The following is a 13,191-nucleotide window of genomic DNA, read 5'->3' as shown; positions in this document are numbered from 1 at the left end:
AAAGGATCACCAAAGTTAATTCATCCTGTATGTCTGTGCAAAATTTAAAGGCATTCAATTCGAAAGTTGTTTAGAGTTTTCTGAATAAAAGTGGTGGACTGACTGACTAACATTGTCATCCCTCGGGCCTCGATGCTAACGTGGCTCACAGTTAATTAAAAGATCCACCACGCTGCACCACCATGTTTCTACAGTAGCCCAGAATGAACAAACCAAACCCTGGCTCTAGATACAATCTTTCATGTTTTTCTCGGCCACCGTAGGTTCCTCCTTGGAAGTTGAGTCGTGGTGTTTGCAGTCTGCAAGCTCCCCACTAGATGCCAATAAATCCTACACACTAGTCCTTCAATTATTTAACACATTAATAATTATATCATGCGTTTTGTCGGTATTTATTCATATGAGTATTTATTTACATCAGTTTATTTTATTCTTAACACTTTGGGTGTCCACATTAAACACCCACAACATCAAAAACAGCAAAAAACTGTACAGAAACAGAGTTGGCAGCATATCATATATATATATATATGTAAAGCAGGGCTTTATCACTTGCATCACTTAGAAAATAATCACATTTAAAATGCATTATCAATACAGTCACAGCAGGGTTTGAGGATCCTCCAAAGTCTCCTTGTCTGTCTGTACTTTACAGATGAGATAACTGAACATCTCGTTCTGACTGACTGATTGTGTACATAACAACCAGGACCAAACCCAAGAGGAAGCAAAACAATCCGAATCACATGTTCAACTGTGGCAGCAGAGAAACTGGCTCTAACTCAAACAGAGACAGTGGTCAAGACGAGCGGAGCAAAAAGACGGAGCAGATGTAGCTGTGGGCGCTGGGCGTTTTCCTGAAGCTTGTACAAGAGCGATCAGTACTGACTGTTTATGTAATGAGTACAAAAGATAATTGAGAATCACATTTTGGAAAAATAAACAGGCAGATCGTGCAAATGACAAGGCAGTTCGTTTATGTATTTATTTTATTTTTTCTATTTTTAATCTGTGGTTGTTTGATTCTGCAGCAGGAAAAAGCCTCAACAGCCTTTTTGTTTTGTCTCTTCCTTGCACAGATAAGCCCTCGTGCAGCAGCTGCCAGCTGTTGGCAGTCAAAGTGTGTACTATTGGGGTTGGTCAGTGCACGTGTTCCATGTCGCCTTTTCATCGAGGTGTTGAAGTCAAGTGCATGCTGGTGAGATAGTGAGTCCTTGTAGTCTGGTAGGTTTCCACTGCGCTGCTGCCTCATGGGTGAACTGGGTGAACGAACTGGTAGACCAGTCTCTGGGACACGTCCGGCTTGCGGATGATGCCCTTCTTGTAGTACTGACGTATGGAGCGGCTCAGCTTGTCATAGTTCATGGCGGGTCGATTCTTTCTGAGTCCCCACAGTCTCGCAACGTGAGCAGAGTCTTCGATTTTAAAAATACCTGGTGAGATCACAACAGAGTTCACATTTGTAAACATCCGCTCACATGGATATTTCTTTTTCTCTTAAAAAATTATTTTATATAAACCAGTCTCAGTGAAATTATTATTTTTTTTATTTATTTTTTTTAGAGTGACATGTATTTAAAGAAGATTACAAACAGCATATTCCAGAGACATTTGCACATTTTCAGTCGTGACTGTTTAAATTTTTGATTTCAGCTTCTCAAATGTGAATATTTTCTGGTTTCTTCAGTCCTTTTTGACATCACACTGAATATCTTTGGGCTGTGGATAAAACAAGGCGTTTGAATATGTCACCTTGGGCTTTGGGAAACAGTAAAAAAAAAAAAAAAAAACATTTTTCATAATTTTCTAACAGTTTATGGACCAAATGTCTGCTCAAGAAAATTATCAACAGACCAATAATCAATCTGTCGCAGCCATAGGTTATAGGTTATTATGCAGTGGTTTTACTGGTCCGGACCACTTGAAATCCAATTGGGTCCAAGAACTAAAATGAGTTTGACAGCCCTGGTGTACGCAGTGAAAACACTAAGCTCTGAAACAAGCTGAACTATAAGTTGAGTAAAATCTGAGACCAGCAGAAATACAGTATTACAATATATTATAAAACATACATTATTTTTTGGGGCTTTTTGCCTTTATTGGATAGTGACATCTGAATAGCAGACAGGAAACGGGGTAGAGAGAAAAGCGTCTGGAGCTACACAGCATTTAAAAAAAATGAAGATACCTTTTTCTTTATTGAGCCAGCGGATGCAGCGTCCGTAGCTGTGAGGTTTAAGCAGGAGCTCTCTGAGGAACTGCCACAGATGAATGGGCTGACCTGAACAAGACGAATCTGCCTCAGACCAAAGCTCCTCACCACCTGAAAAAAAAAAAAAAAAGTGTAATGATTCAGAGCGGAAAAACACACATTTTCTAAGGCCCATAAGATTACAGTGAGGCCTTACAAAACAAGTGCCTGATTTGCATGAAAACAAAACTATTGTACTCTTAAAAATTAATAATAATCCTCTCCTACTGATTAGTATAGCTAAAAGTAGAGCCTGACCGATTTATCAGTCACCTAATATTATCAGCCCAATATTGGCTTATCACAGCTAAATCAGTCAATACTGGGATCTGCATATATGTTGTTCGATATCTGCCTTTATGGGAGCTTTTTTTTTCCTCATATCATAATGCAGATTGTGTTTATTTGTTAGTCTTATAGGCATCATTCTTGATCCCTTTTCTTAATTTAATATATACATATAGTTAATAAGTTTATTGTTAAAAGTAAACACAAATGTCCCGTGTTTTACATTCAAATGTCCATGACAGTTCATTTTGCCTAACTTTGTTCAAAGTTACAATGCAGTTTTCATTCACTGCAGTTTAATATCGTCTTTAAATTGCAGGCGTCTGAGGAAACTGAACCTACCAGTACTTTTTGTGTCTCCAACTGAGCACCTTTCTTTCATCCAGGCAGCTGGAGGGAGAGAAGAGAGACAGATATTTAATTAAAAAAGTTTTACTTTAAATCACTTTTATACATCTCACTTTTTTTTTTTATTGTTTTATTGTTATTCTATTTCTCCTTAGACGTTCCCTCATTTAACAGCGAGGCTCAAATGACAGACCATTTCGTGGGCTATACAGGCAAAGCGGTCATTTTCCTCTGACGTCAGGTTCAGGATGAGAAACTCAAATGCCGTCATCAAAAAGATAATGTCGCACTGCTGAGCTCCAGATTGCAAGTTGTACGTAGAGGATCTGACAAAAGTACTTAATTCCACCCCTGCATGGGCCGCCCCTGTCAAAAAAGTCTGCACACACACCTGATTTCCATATGTCCAGGTGAGCATGCAGCGTGTCTCCGCACTGCGGCGAGCGCTGGCGAAACTCCTCCTCGCTCATGGCACACAGGTCCTTTCCTGTCAGGTCCTGGAAGGCCTTTCCTGCGTGGGGCAACCTGTACAGATGTTCAGTCCACAGCAGCCACTTCTGGACGTTCCCCGTGTTCCACTCTATGGGGTCTACAAAAATGGAGACAGATAAGAAAGCGCCCAGCTGTCCCTGCATGACCTGGTTTGGGGTTATTTATCGAGTTAAGTCAGTTAAATTCTCATTGTTTTCCAGTGCTTATTACCTTCTGCTACTTTTACACGTAATAAATTTACTAAAACCACAAGATAATCATCAAGCTTTTATGCCACTACAGTTCTAATCTGCAGAACAGATGACTGGGGATTGCTCAGGTTTATGACAGCCAGAAGCCTTACAATACATAATGCTGTCTCTGTTTGCTTTGCGAACAGGAGACCTCGCCCTTAAGACTGTGTACACGTCGAAATGGCAAGAGAGAATCATCACTGTCACAATCCAAGAGAAATCATGCAAAGGTCAGGATTAAACATCCTGGAGCAGACAAACACAGCTCTGCGTCAGTAAGGGTATGATTTATCTGAACTGTCATCTTTCCTGGCCTACCCTCGCAAATATCTGTTGATTTTGTTAGCGAAATCCAGTGGCTTAAATATCGCTGCAAATAACGGGCAGTACTTTTTTGTGTGTCATAAAAAATACCCTGTGTACTTAAAAGATTTGTTTCTTTGTCGGTTATATGTCTTTGTGCTGTAACAGCCCACTTGAACATGACAAACTGCCTACCTGGGGTGATATTGAGCAGTTTGCAGGCTGTTTCAATGTCCTTCAGCACTTCTCCCACCACCATGCTCTGCACCTGCTCCAGAGACCGCTCCTCCTCCTGGCCCTCCAGCCCAGGAGAGAGGCCCTGCTCCTGGCTGTCGATGACGGGGCACTGCTCCGGCTCCTCCTGGGGCTCCATGCGAGTCGTGGGCACAGCCAGCGTCGGGGAGGCCTCCGAGACCTTCACCAGCCAGGTGGCGTCCTCAGTGAGGAGCATGTCGAAGCAGGAGAGGTAGAGACCCGGTATGCCACGCTCCAGGGCCTCCACGCTCGGTTTGGTCTCCTCCAGGTGGTCCCAGGGTTCTCCGGAGCTCCTGTTTCGCTCCAGGATGGTGAGGGAGTCCTCTGTCATCCCCATCCGGGATCCATACACTGTGCCTTCTGATATGCTGCCCACCGGATTTGACATAACTGGTGCCTGGAGACAAGAGAAGGAAGAGTATGAAATCTTTGAAGTTGGGCTGTATGAGGTCTAGTCAGTGTATTAGCCAGAGAGCACAGAGGCTAAGCAATAAACTTGGAGTGTGCCGAACTGTAGGTAATACACCGACAATCGATCCCAAACTATGTCTTTGAACTTTATGCTTCTACTCTGTTAACTTGCATACGAGCTAAGAATGAGGTCAAGTATCCTTTCAGCATTGCAAAATGTTTAAAAAGTGTCTTTGTCTGTTATTATTCTTAATAATGTGAAATAAGAAAGAATCAACAGATCTGCCTGTAATATGAGCTCTTCCAAAGACCAGAAAAGATGCTTTGAAGGTAAATATTTCATTTAAATGTGCAGCTGCCAAGAGTTTATACATGATAATCCTGTCTCACAACATTTTGCAACATTAAAGCAGTCCAGCAACACTTTGATTCAAATAATCCCAAGCTTTTGAGTCAATAAGAATAATACCTTCTCCAGCAGTTCCTTTCTTGCAGTTCTCTGGCTGCTAAATCAGCAGTTGTTTTTGGTTGGTAATAAACTCCATCAGAAAAGCTGCAGGCTAGAATCCCTTTTCATAAAGTGTTATGAGCAGAACTGAGGTGAGAGCTGCTCGATGCTCTATAAGAACCCCGAGTCTAACAGAGGAGATACTGAGCAAATGACCCTCAACAGAGTTAAAACACACACAGCGCTGACAGGCATGGGGCAAAATGGATTTGACTGAGTCTCTTATTTGTGGGTCAGTGGCCCAGAATGGCTCATGTCTTGGGGGTAGGTGACTTGTATTAAGACCTGAAGCCGCTCCGCCGCCTGCCTCGGCTTTCAAGGTGCCGTCTCTGCAGCCCTCTGTCTCCACTGTCAGCTGGAGATTTTAATCAAGTTAGATAATGTGGAGAGGAGCGAGCACAAAATCTATCTGCACAAAACAGCCGAGGCGTCTGTTTTATGAAGACTCGACTGATAGCTGCGACAGCGTCCTCCAAACAGGAAATTGCCATCATAAGTGGTCATTTATGGTCGTCAGCTGTAGCACAAGTGTTGTAATCTCAGGGCGAACTCGTATATGGCGCCCATAATGTGTGGCTGCCACAGCTGGCATATGGGAAGGCACACTGCTGTCGCACACCAGGTTATCAGTGGTCGTAGCTGCTGCCACAGTAAAGAAGGTGTGCTGCCACAGAGCACATGTTCAAGGAGAGGCATGGCTTTATTTGTCAAGATACAGAGACATTAAAGTCTCATAAAAATTACAAAATTATATAGTACACCCATCAGCCAGAATCATCTGTGGGGTTAAAGTTTAAAATCCTTCTGAGTTTTTACTTTCTTTCTCCTTTTGAAAGTGCTTCAGGATGCGACTTGGAAAGCAGCCTTGCAAGCTACCACTTCACACTGGAAGAATTTGAAGTAGAGCAAAGCTCCCCCAGGGAGGAATCTAGTTTTGTTAACTATAGCTGCTTAGAAAAACTTCAAACTACTTTGAAAAACTACACTGTGAAAGTATAACATAATAAGTCACATGCCAACAAAAATGCCACTAAACTGAGTTTATTGCAAAAAGTGCCATCTTGTTCACAGGTCTTGCATAAACCAAAATAAATAAATAGATAAATAAAATGCAAGGAATGTCATCTTTGCTTTTGTATAGATATCCATCTATCAGTAGAGAAAAAACAGTAAAACAGTTTCAGTAGTTAACTACATAGAAATGGTTAAAAATAATTCAATTCCTTGAATATGCTGAATATTCTGCAAGCTACTGCAAAACATAGTTAAACTAAGTCTAATTACATGTGGTTCATTACTCCCAAACACTGCTTTTTACACATCGGAATAAATCAATATTTTAAGCATCTGAAGAATCTTTCCTATTTGTTATTTACTTATTTATCCATTGGTCAGTATTTTTCTTTTGGTTTAGGCTGCACACACTTTACACTTTTTGAAAGGCCTGGTTTCAAGTGTGCATAATTGTTCACAATGTTGATCTCAAACCACTGACATGATTCTTTTCTTTTTTTTTTTCATATGTAGACATATTCATTTTAAAGCTGCTAACAACTTTTGAGAAAACACTATCTTTTCTTTTCTTCTCTTTTTTTTTTAACTTCTCCAAAGTGAAGTGAAGTTATCTTCCCCCGCCCCTAAAAAAGATTCTCCTTCCAGTCTTTGGTCCCAGACCCCCCACTGTAAAACCTCCTCCCCGGCCTTCCTTTTATCTCCAAACTTCTCGTAAACTATTGCCCACTCTCCCTTTCAGTCCATCAGGAGTCAGATTAAAAGCCACTGGTATCCCATCCTGGCTGCTGCGTGTCAACTCTGCCCTGTAACAGCTTGCACTAAGCCCATTAGCAAAGCAAATTTAGCCATATTACGTTTTTCCAAAAGGAAGAGGGGGCACAAGAAAAAGACACAAACACACACCCCTGGGGAGAGGGATTAAGACCCTGACTGATCTCTAAATGAGTTTGGTCAAGACGCTGATATTCATTTCAGGAGCATTAGAGTTTGCTCCATTTACTCGGCAAAGTCAGCCTTTGACACAGAAACGGAAAAGGACTCCGTCCACGCAGGCGTCCACCCTGGGAACCATATTTCTTCTACATGCTTAACATGAAGAAGGTGATTATTTGAAGTGAGGTTTGTATCACCTTGGATTTTATATGGATGAAGTTATATAATCAGAGTTAAGTGAAACCAAAACACTGCCTGTCTAAAACAGTAAAAAGTTACATAAGGAGCTTAAATTAAGTTGATAAGACAATCTGACTAAGACAGCCTTTACTATCTAAACAGCCATCTGTTTTTCTTTGGGACTTTTCTTAATTCAGAGATCAATAAAATATTTCTGGTTCTGATTTTGGATCAGGAGATTTCAAGAATAGCCACTTGAAAATTTAGAAGAAAAGGCACTGAGTCAAAGATGCAGGCTCATTTTAGCAAACAAACTATTAAAACTTTTTAATTTTCTTTTTGTGTGGCTACACGCTTTTACAATTGCACAATGTTAGTATCACTCTGGGCCTACAACAAAGATAAATGAGAATGTTTTAAAATAAAGAACCGTTATTCCTTTCCATATAATATTTGTCAAAACCAGAAGGAGCCACAGGAGAGAGGCGAACGAAGTATGAGGCTCCGGAGCCAAAGGCTGCTGACCTCCAGACTGAGATCAAAATGAAAAAGATAAATATGTTGCGTCAGTGTACAGGAATTACTCTTTTGATCAGTGATGGTTTCCAGGAGCCTTTCACTGTGTGTAAAACAACCTGCTTCATTAATGGAAAAGAAATTTTAAAAACGCAAAAGAATTTCCCATTGCCTCCTGTAGTAAATGTTTTACATGTTTTATACGTATGTTCAATATGTGAAAATGGCCACTTTTGATCTCCTCACTTTTGGCTGTATTGGATTTGCAAACTGTTAACTTACTATTATGTCTTTTTTAATTGAGCCAGTACATTATTTTTTACAGGGTTTCATGTAATACTCGCAAGATTTTGGTTTCACTAACGGTTACCCATAAAAGTTTGATAAAGCACATTAACATCTAAGATTGCAGATTTTTTTTTAAGTTTTTTTTTTTTTTTTTTGCAACAATGTGCAAAGCTTGATGAAAATGCATTTAGATATCTTAAATTTAATAGGACTTAGCAAAGAAAAATGTATAAAATGAAAGTTATTGCAATTGAGGACATTTCATATCAGAACATGTGCTGCAAACCATAAAAAATAAACATGTTCCAGATTAAAATCTTCACAACTTTATGTAGTTTTGGTATATCTGTTTCTATGATTTCCAGATTCTGATAATTAAAACAAAAAATCATGGAGGTATTTTTTAATTTCCAAAGTCAGAAATGTAAAAATGCAAAAGAAACACCCTTATCTATTAGGACTGTATGTGGACTGACTGTCATATATAGTACTTATAGGTTCCCAAATTATGTTTCATTACACAAATTTACTAAGTTGTATCTGGTTTGACTGCCAGATTTGACAGTTTCAGAAATATATAAAAAAAATCATAATTTTTTTTTTTTCCATAAGGGCATCTAATGCCAGGAAAAAAACAGTTACAATTATGTTAAAGAGTTTGTGGTGAAAAACTTCACATCCAAACCCTCTCTTGAAATTAAAGTGGTAAAAATTGGCCAGTCTGGCTTGAAATTAACCTGTTTGCCCATTAATCACTGTTGCCGAAACAGTGATGTGACAGAAGTCGGCTTGAGTGTTTGGATTAGAAGTTAATGAGTAGAGATTAAAACAAGCAAAAGTCTGCTGCTCTTTCAAAAAGTGTGTTTAACCTGCATGATTCAGTCTGAGGTGAAAAAAAAAGAAAAGGTCATCTGTGAGATTTGTGAACATCTGTCTAATAGTGAACAAAATGTGAATTTGGCTCGTCACACACACACACATGCACACACACACACACACACACACACACACACACACACACACACACACACACACACACACACACACACACAGAAAGAGAAAAGGTCTGAGTTGTTTGAGTCTGGAGTTAAAGGAGTGTGTACAGCCAGGCGTGACTGTTTGCCATGTGAGCGTTAAAGAGAGATTTTTTTTTTTTCCTTGTTATTGTTTCTCATGGGAAACTTGGACCAACTAAGGAAGTCATTGTTCCGAGAACAAGGAAAAGAGAAGGAGTTTGTTTCATCTTTGAGCCGAGCTCTCTGCTCAGTACGACTATAAGGCTGCAGGCTGGAGGAAGCGATTAGGATCTGTGGCTCTTTTTTATGGTAACAGTGACAAGTGCAGGTGCTCCGTTCTCATTATAAATTAAGCTGAAGTGTTGTATTTTATGACTTTATTGTAAATAAAGGCTGATTTTCTGTGCATGTGTTTGCAGGGGCTATTTGCAATATTTGTTTATTTTATCACACTCCTTTATGTCTACTCTTTTTTTTTTCTACCCCTGCTAGGTGGTATTAACTGCCAAGTGGAGGATGTTGGAAAGCTCGGTGATTCATTTTTACTGGTAGTCAGGTGCGCTGGCGTCAGGCCAGCATCAGAGGAACTGAACCACTGCAAATGTTGCACTGTTGGTCTAAATTAATTTGGACACAGGGCTGTATTTACAGTCAGTGAAGACAATCTGAGATCGGACCTGAAGATTGGAGGTGCGGAATGGATGGATGAGGATATAAACCTGTCACTGTGCTTTTTGTAGATAATTTGCAGAGATAGTGAAGATGCAGAGACTCTGAGGCCTGAGGCGAGTGCTGATGCAGCTGGATTTAATGTGACAGTTGTCGGACGATTACAAAAAGCAGGTTTTAGATAGTGCAGTAGGTTAGTAAATTAAATTAAGTAGAAATTGTGGTATAATGTATTTTTGTCTTCAGGGCAAAAGGTAGAGTATGCCAAGGATACAGACTCAAAGGCGCATCACACCCTTTTTCCTACACAGCAGACAAGAACTTCCTTGAATTTGCCCTTGCCAAGATCCTGATTGTCATGGTTTTATGATTATTTTTTTTCTTAAATGATGCTTATCTTTAATGTTGTGTTATGTTCTGTCATGTATTTCTGTGCTCTTTGTGCATAACAAACTCCCCTTGGGGCAATTGAGGTTTCATTCATGACTAGAAACTGGTTAGAAAGTGCCAATTAAAGCCTAGTTATAGCCAGCGGAGTGCGTAGATGAATCAGACAGACGAATTCCACTACTTCACGTTTGACCTTGTGAACAACAGAGCAACGTAAAGTCAATTTCCACCTGTTGCTTGGCATGTTTTTATTTTGTGCATTAAAAAACAGAGTTGAAATGCCGGAAATTTTCCAAAAAGAGTATAAATAAAAGAAACATGTAACAAAGTGGAATGGATTAAAGCCAGCATCAGACGTTTTGCATCCATGAGCCTGTGAGGATCCACTAAGGTCTGTGTGATATAAATTTTGTCATCAGAGGGTGTAAGCTTTGGCTCTGTGCAGCCTACAGGTTCTCCCAAGTCATTGTGACCACAATACTTCCCGGCTTAATTGTCCAATGCGGCCATAAAGCTGATCTTATAGATGCCGATCTACTGTGCATGTGTGATGTGCGTCTTCCAGGCAGACTCCAGTGTAAGTAGAGTCTGTGGCGTCCACAGCTGTCTATGTATGCTTCCATTTAGGAAGCCTGGGACTTAATCGTCCGCTGAGGAAATGGAAAATGGCAGCATGGAGTAATGAGGAGACTGTGATGTTCCTCAGATTAATCCATAGAAATATAAATGCTATATTTCTATCATCTTTCCCACATTTTGTTTTTATTTGTTTGTGGTATAACTGTTGCTCTTCTAATAACATCATCTCATTATGTCCCCTTCCACTTAAGTGGTTTAATAGCATCAGTCACAAACTTTTTATCTCCATGTGTTCAACTCCTTATATTTGCACATTTGCACGTATATTTATTTGCACAGACTTTCTTGAAATATTTGATGTAAACTTGGAAAGAAACTAAAGCTGTCGGATTGTTTCTTCAGCAGCGCTTGTCAGATGTTTCGAATAGCTTCGGAAACCACCCCCGCCCACATTTTTCATTGTCCGACCGTTTCTGTAAATTCCGAAAACATACAATCTGTCAGTCACGCCCACCTGACACCGTTAGCCCCTTCTGCACACGCAACCTACCCTGAAATGTTCAGGAACGTTACCTGCATGAGGTCTGTGTTGCCAGATTGGTTTGATGTTTTTCTTGTCCTTTTGTCTTGGGGATCAGCCGTTATACTTAATTTAATTTCCATCCGCAATCAAAATCAAAATCATAGTCGTATCTCCCATCTTATCTTGGACAGCAGAATCAAATTTATTTTGAATATGTCAGCTTATCGCTGTGGTTTTTGGCAGCAAACTGCTAACATCCCCATACACTGATTACCTGACCACATTTTCTGTTTTTTTTTAAATCTCTCAGCGTGAAAACTAATTTGCAACTGGACAAGAAAAACAGGTAAGATAGATACTGTCTAGATACAGAGCAAATACAGAAAACAAAACAAGAAATGAATAGGTAAATTAAGAGACAACAGCTTTTCATCTCTTCAACTTCAGACTTTTCCAAAACTTCCAGATGTTAGAGATTTTTCTGTGTGATTATCAACAGCACGACATTATTTAACCTGATGTATATTTATTTTAAATTCATAATTAAAGTCAACTTACCAGTGACATTAAACTGTTACTGCTGTTGTGTTAAGAATGTGTAGTTCACTTTGGAAATATAAGTATAAAATGAGATTTGAACATTATTGTGAATAAAATGTGCATAAAGTGTCTCTTTATTCTCTTTTTTGTTTGTTTTTTGTATGGCTTGAAAGTGTTACCTATTAGAAAATGAAGAACAGAAAGGGGTAGTGATTCACCCTCCACCTTTTGGGTTGATTTAATGACTCATTTTGTTACCTATTGTTACTCATTTATCTTTCTGTAAAAGTGTTAAACTGCACTGAACAACTACTGAAGCCAAAAAATGCAACATCAAAATTCTGGCTGTAAATTAAATTATTTATGTGACTGGTGAAGCTTTAAGTCTGTACACAAGTTAATAAATAATCTTAAATAATAATGAATGACTAAAATTACAGGCAAGTTGCACAGAAGTCGCCCTTCATTTTCACTGAAAGATGAGGTGATGATACCAACATCAGTGTTAAAGTAGATTAAAGTTAAAATTTTATTAACATGTACTCATCAAAAGTAGAAAATTAGTTTTAATGGATTTCTAAATGTTCCAGTTAAAAGTAATAAAAACTTGTATTATTTTAGACACACACCAAATGTTCAGGATACTGTGTCTTCTTACCGAGATAAAGATGCTCTGTTGGTCAGAGATGGAGGCCGGATGATGGCAGATGCAGAGCAGCTCTGGTTCTGTTGAGGATGAAGGCTGACCTTTCGTCCAGTTGCAGACCAACGCTCAGGTTAGGACGCTACCTGAGGGCAGAGGCGCAGCAGGCGGACAGGCACCCTTCAGTCTGTCTTCCCCCCTCGGTGAGCGTCTCAGAGCCCCCAGCCTGAGGCCTCGGACCCTCCCCGGCTCTTTGGTACAGTTTACGCCTAACCTGAGAGTCAGAGCCTAAAGCACAACTGCAAACTGGAGCTGAAGTGAAAGCACCTGCTGGGGGTGTGTGCAGAGTGAGAAGGAGCGAGGGCGACTGGCTGGGTGAGTGAGTGCAAAGGAATTCCAGCACCATTGACTGCAATTTACATTTATAGGGCCGTCGTGTTTACTTATGCACACAAACCTGTGTGTGTGTGTGTGTGTGTGTGTGTGTGTGTGTGTGTGTCTGAAGTGCCTCTGTCTTGCAGATTAGCTCAGACCTCCTCAAACACTACTAGTTGACCTCAGTGCTCAGATGACAGACAATTAAAAGTGATAAGAGAGTAAAGAATATAAAAATTATAATGTGAAAAAACTTCCTAAGAAAATAAAGAGGTGCATTTAGTCAAGTACGGTGCCTACGTACAAATTTAAGGTAAGGAAAGTAAAATTACTCAATATTTCCACAGGTAGTGAACCACAGGACTAAATTAACTAACTACTAACTAAAGTAGTTAAAACTACAACTATGAGTAAAACATTACTTACATATGCATTG

The 13,191-nt window shown here is 39.7% G+C and overlaps 1 protein-coding gene across 2 annotated transcripts; it reads right to left on the bottom strand.

Moving 5' to 3' along the window:
* Positions 1 to 559: 559 nt before the first annotated feature.
* Positions 560 to 12,565, bottom strand: spdef (SAM pointed domain containing ets transcription factor). Of its 2 annotated transcripts, none has more exons than XM_084745563.1 (6): positions 12,396 to 12,565; positions 4,111 to 4,567; positions 3,279 to 3,476; positions 2,882 to 2,929; positions 2,189 to 2,323; positions 560 to 1,433 (listed from the first exon to the last, which is right to left on the bottom strand). In XM_084745563.1, exons 2-6 carry the CDS (start codon positions 4,556 to 4,558, stop codon positions 1,249 to 1,251), a joined length of 1,014 nt encoding a protein of 337 aa, XP_084601689.1. In that variant the 5' UTR covers positions 4,559 to 4,567; positions 12,396 to 12,565; the 3' UTR covers positions 560 to 1,248. The 2 variants fall into 2 exon arrangements, with proteins under 2 accessions (XP_084601689.1, XP_084601699.1); XM_084745573.1 differs by lacking the exon at positions 12,396 to 12,565 and adding an exon at positions 5,051 to 5,187.
* Between the last annotated feature and the right edge of the window lie 626 nt (positions 12,566 to 13,191).

Source organism: Lutjanus erythropterus, chromosome 2, assembly GCF_056507025.1.
Source record: "Lutjanus erythropterus isolate fLutEry1 chromosome 2, fLutEry1.hap2, whole genome shotgun sequence".
NCBI classification, from domain to species: Eukaryota; Metazoa; Chordata; class Actinopteri; order Lutjaniformes; family Lutjanidae; genus Lutjanus; species Lutjanus erythropterus.
Note: the sequence above shows the minus strand (reverse complement) of the source record. Positions and strands in the feature narration are given on the sequence as shown.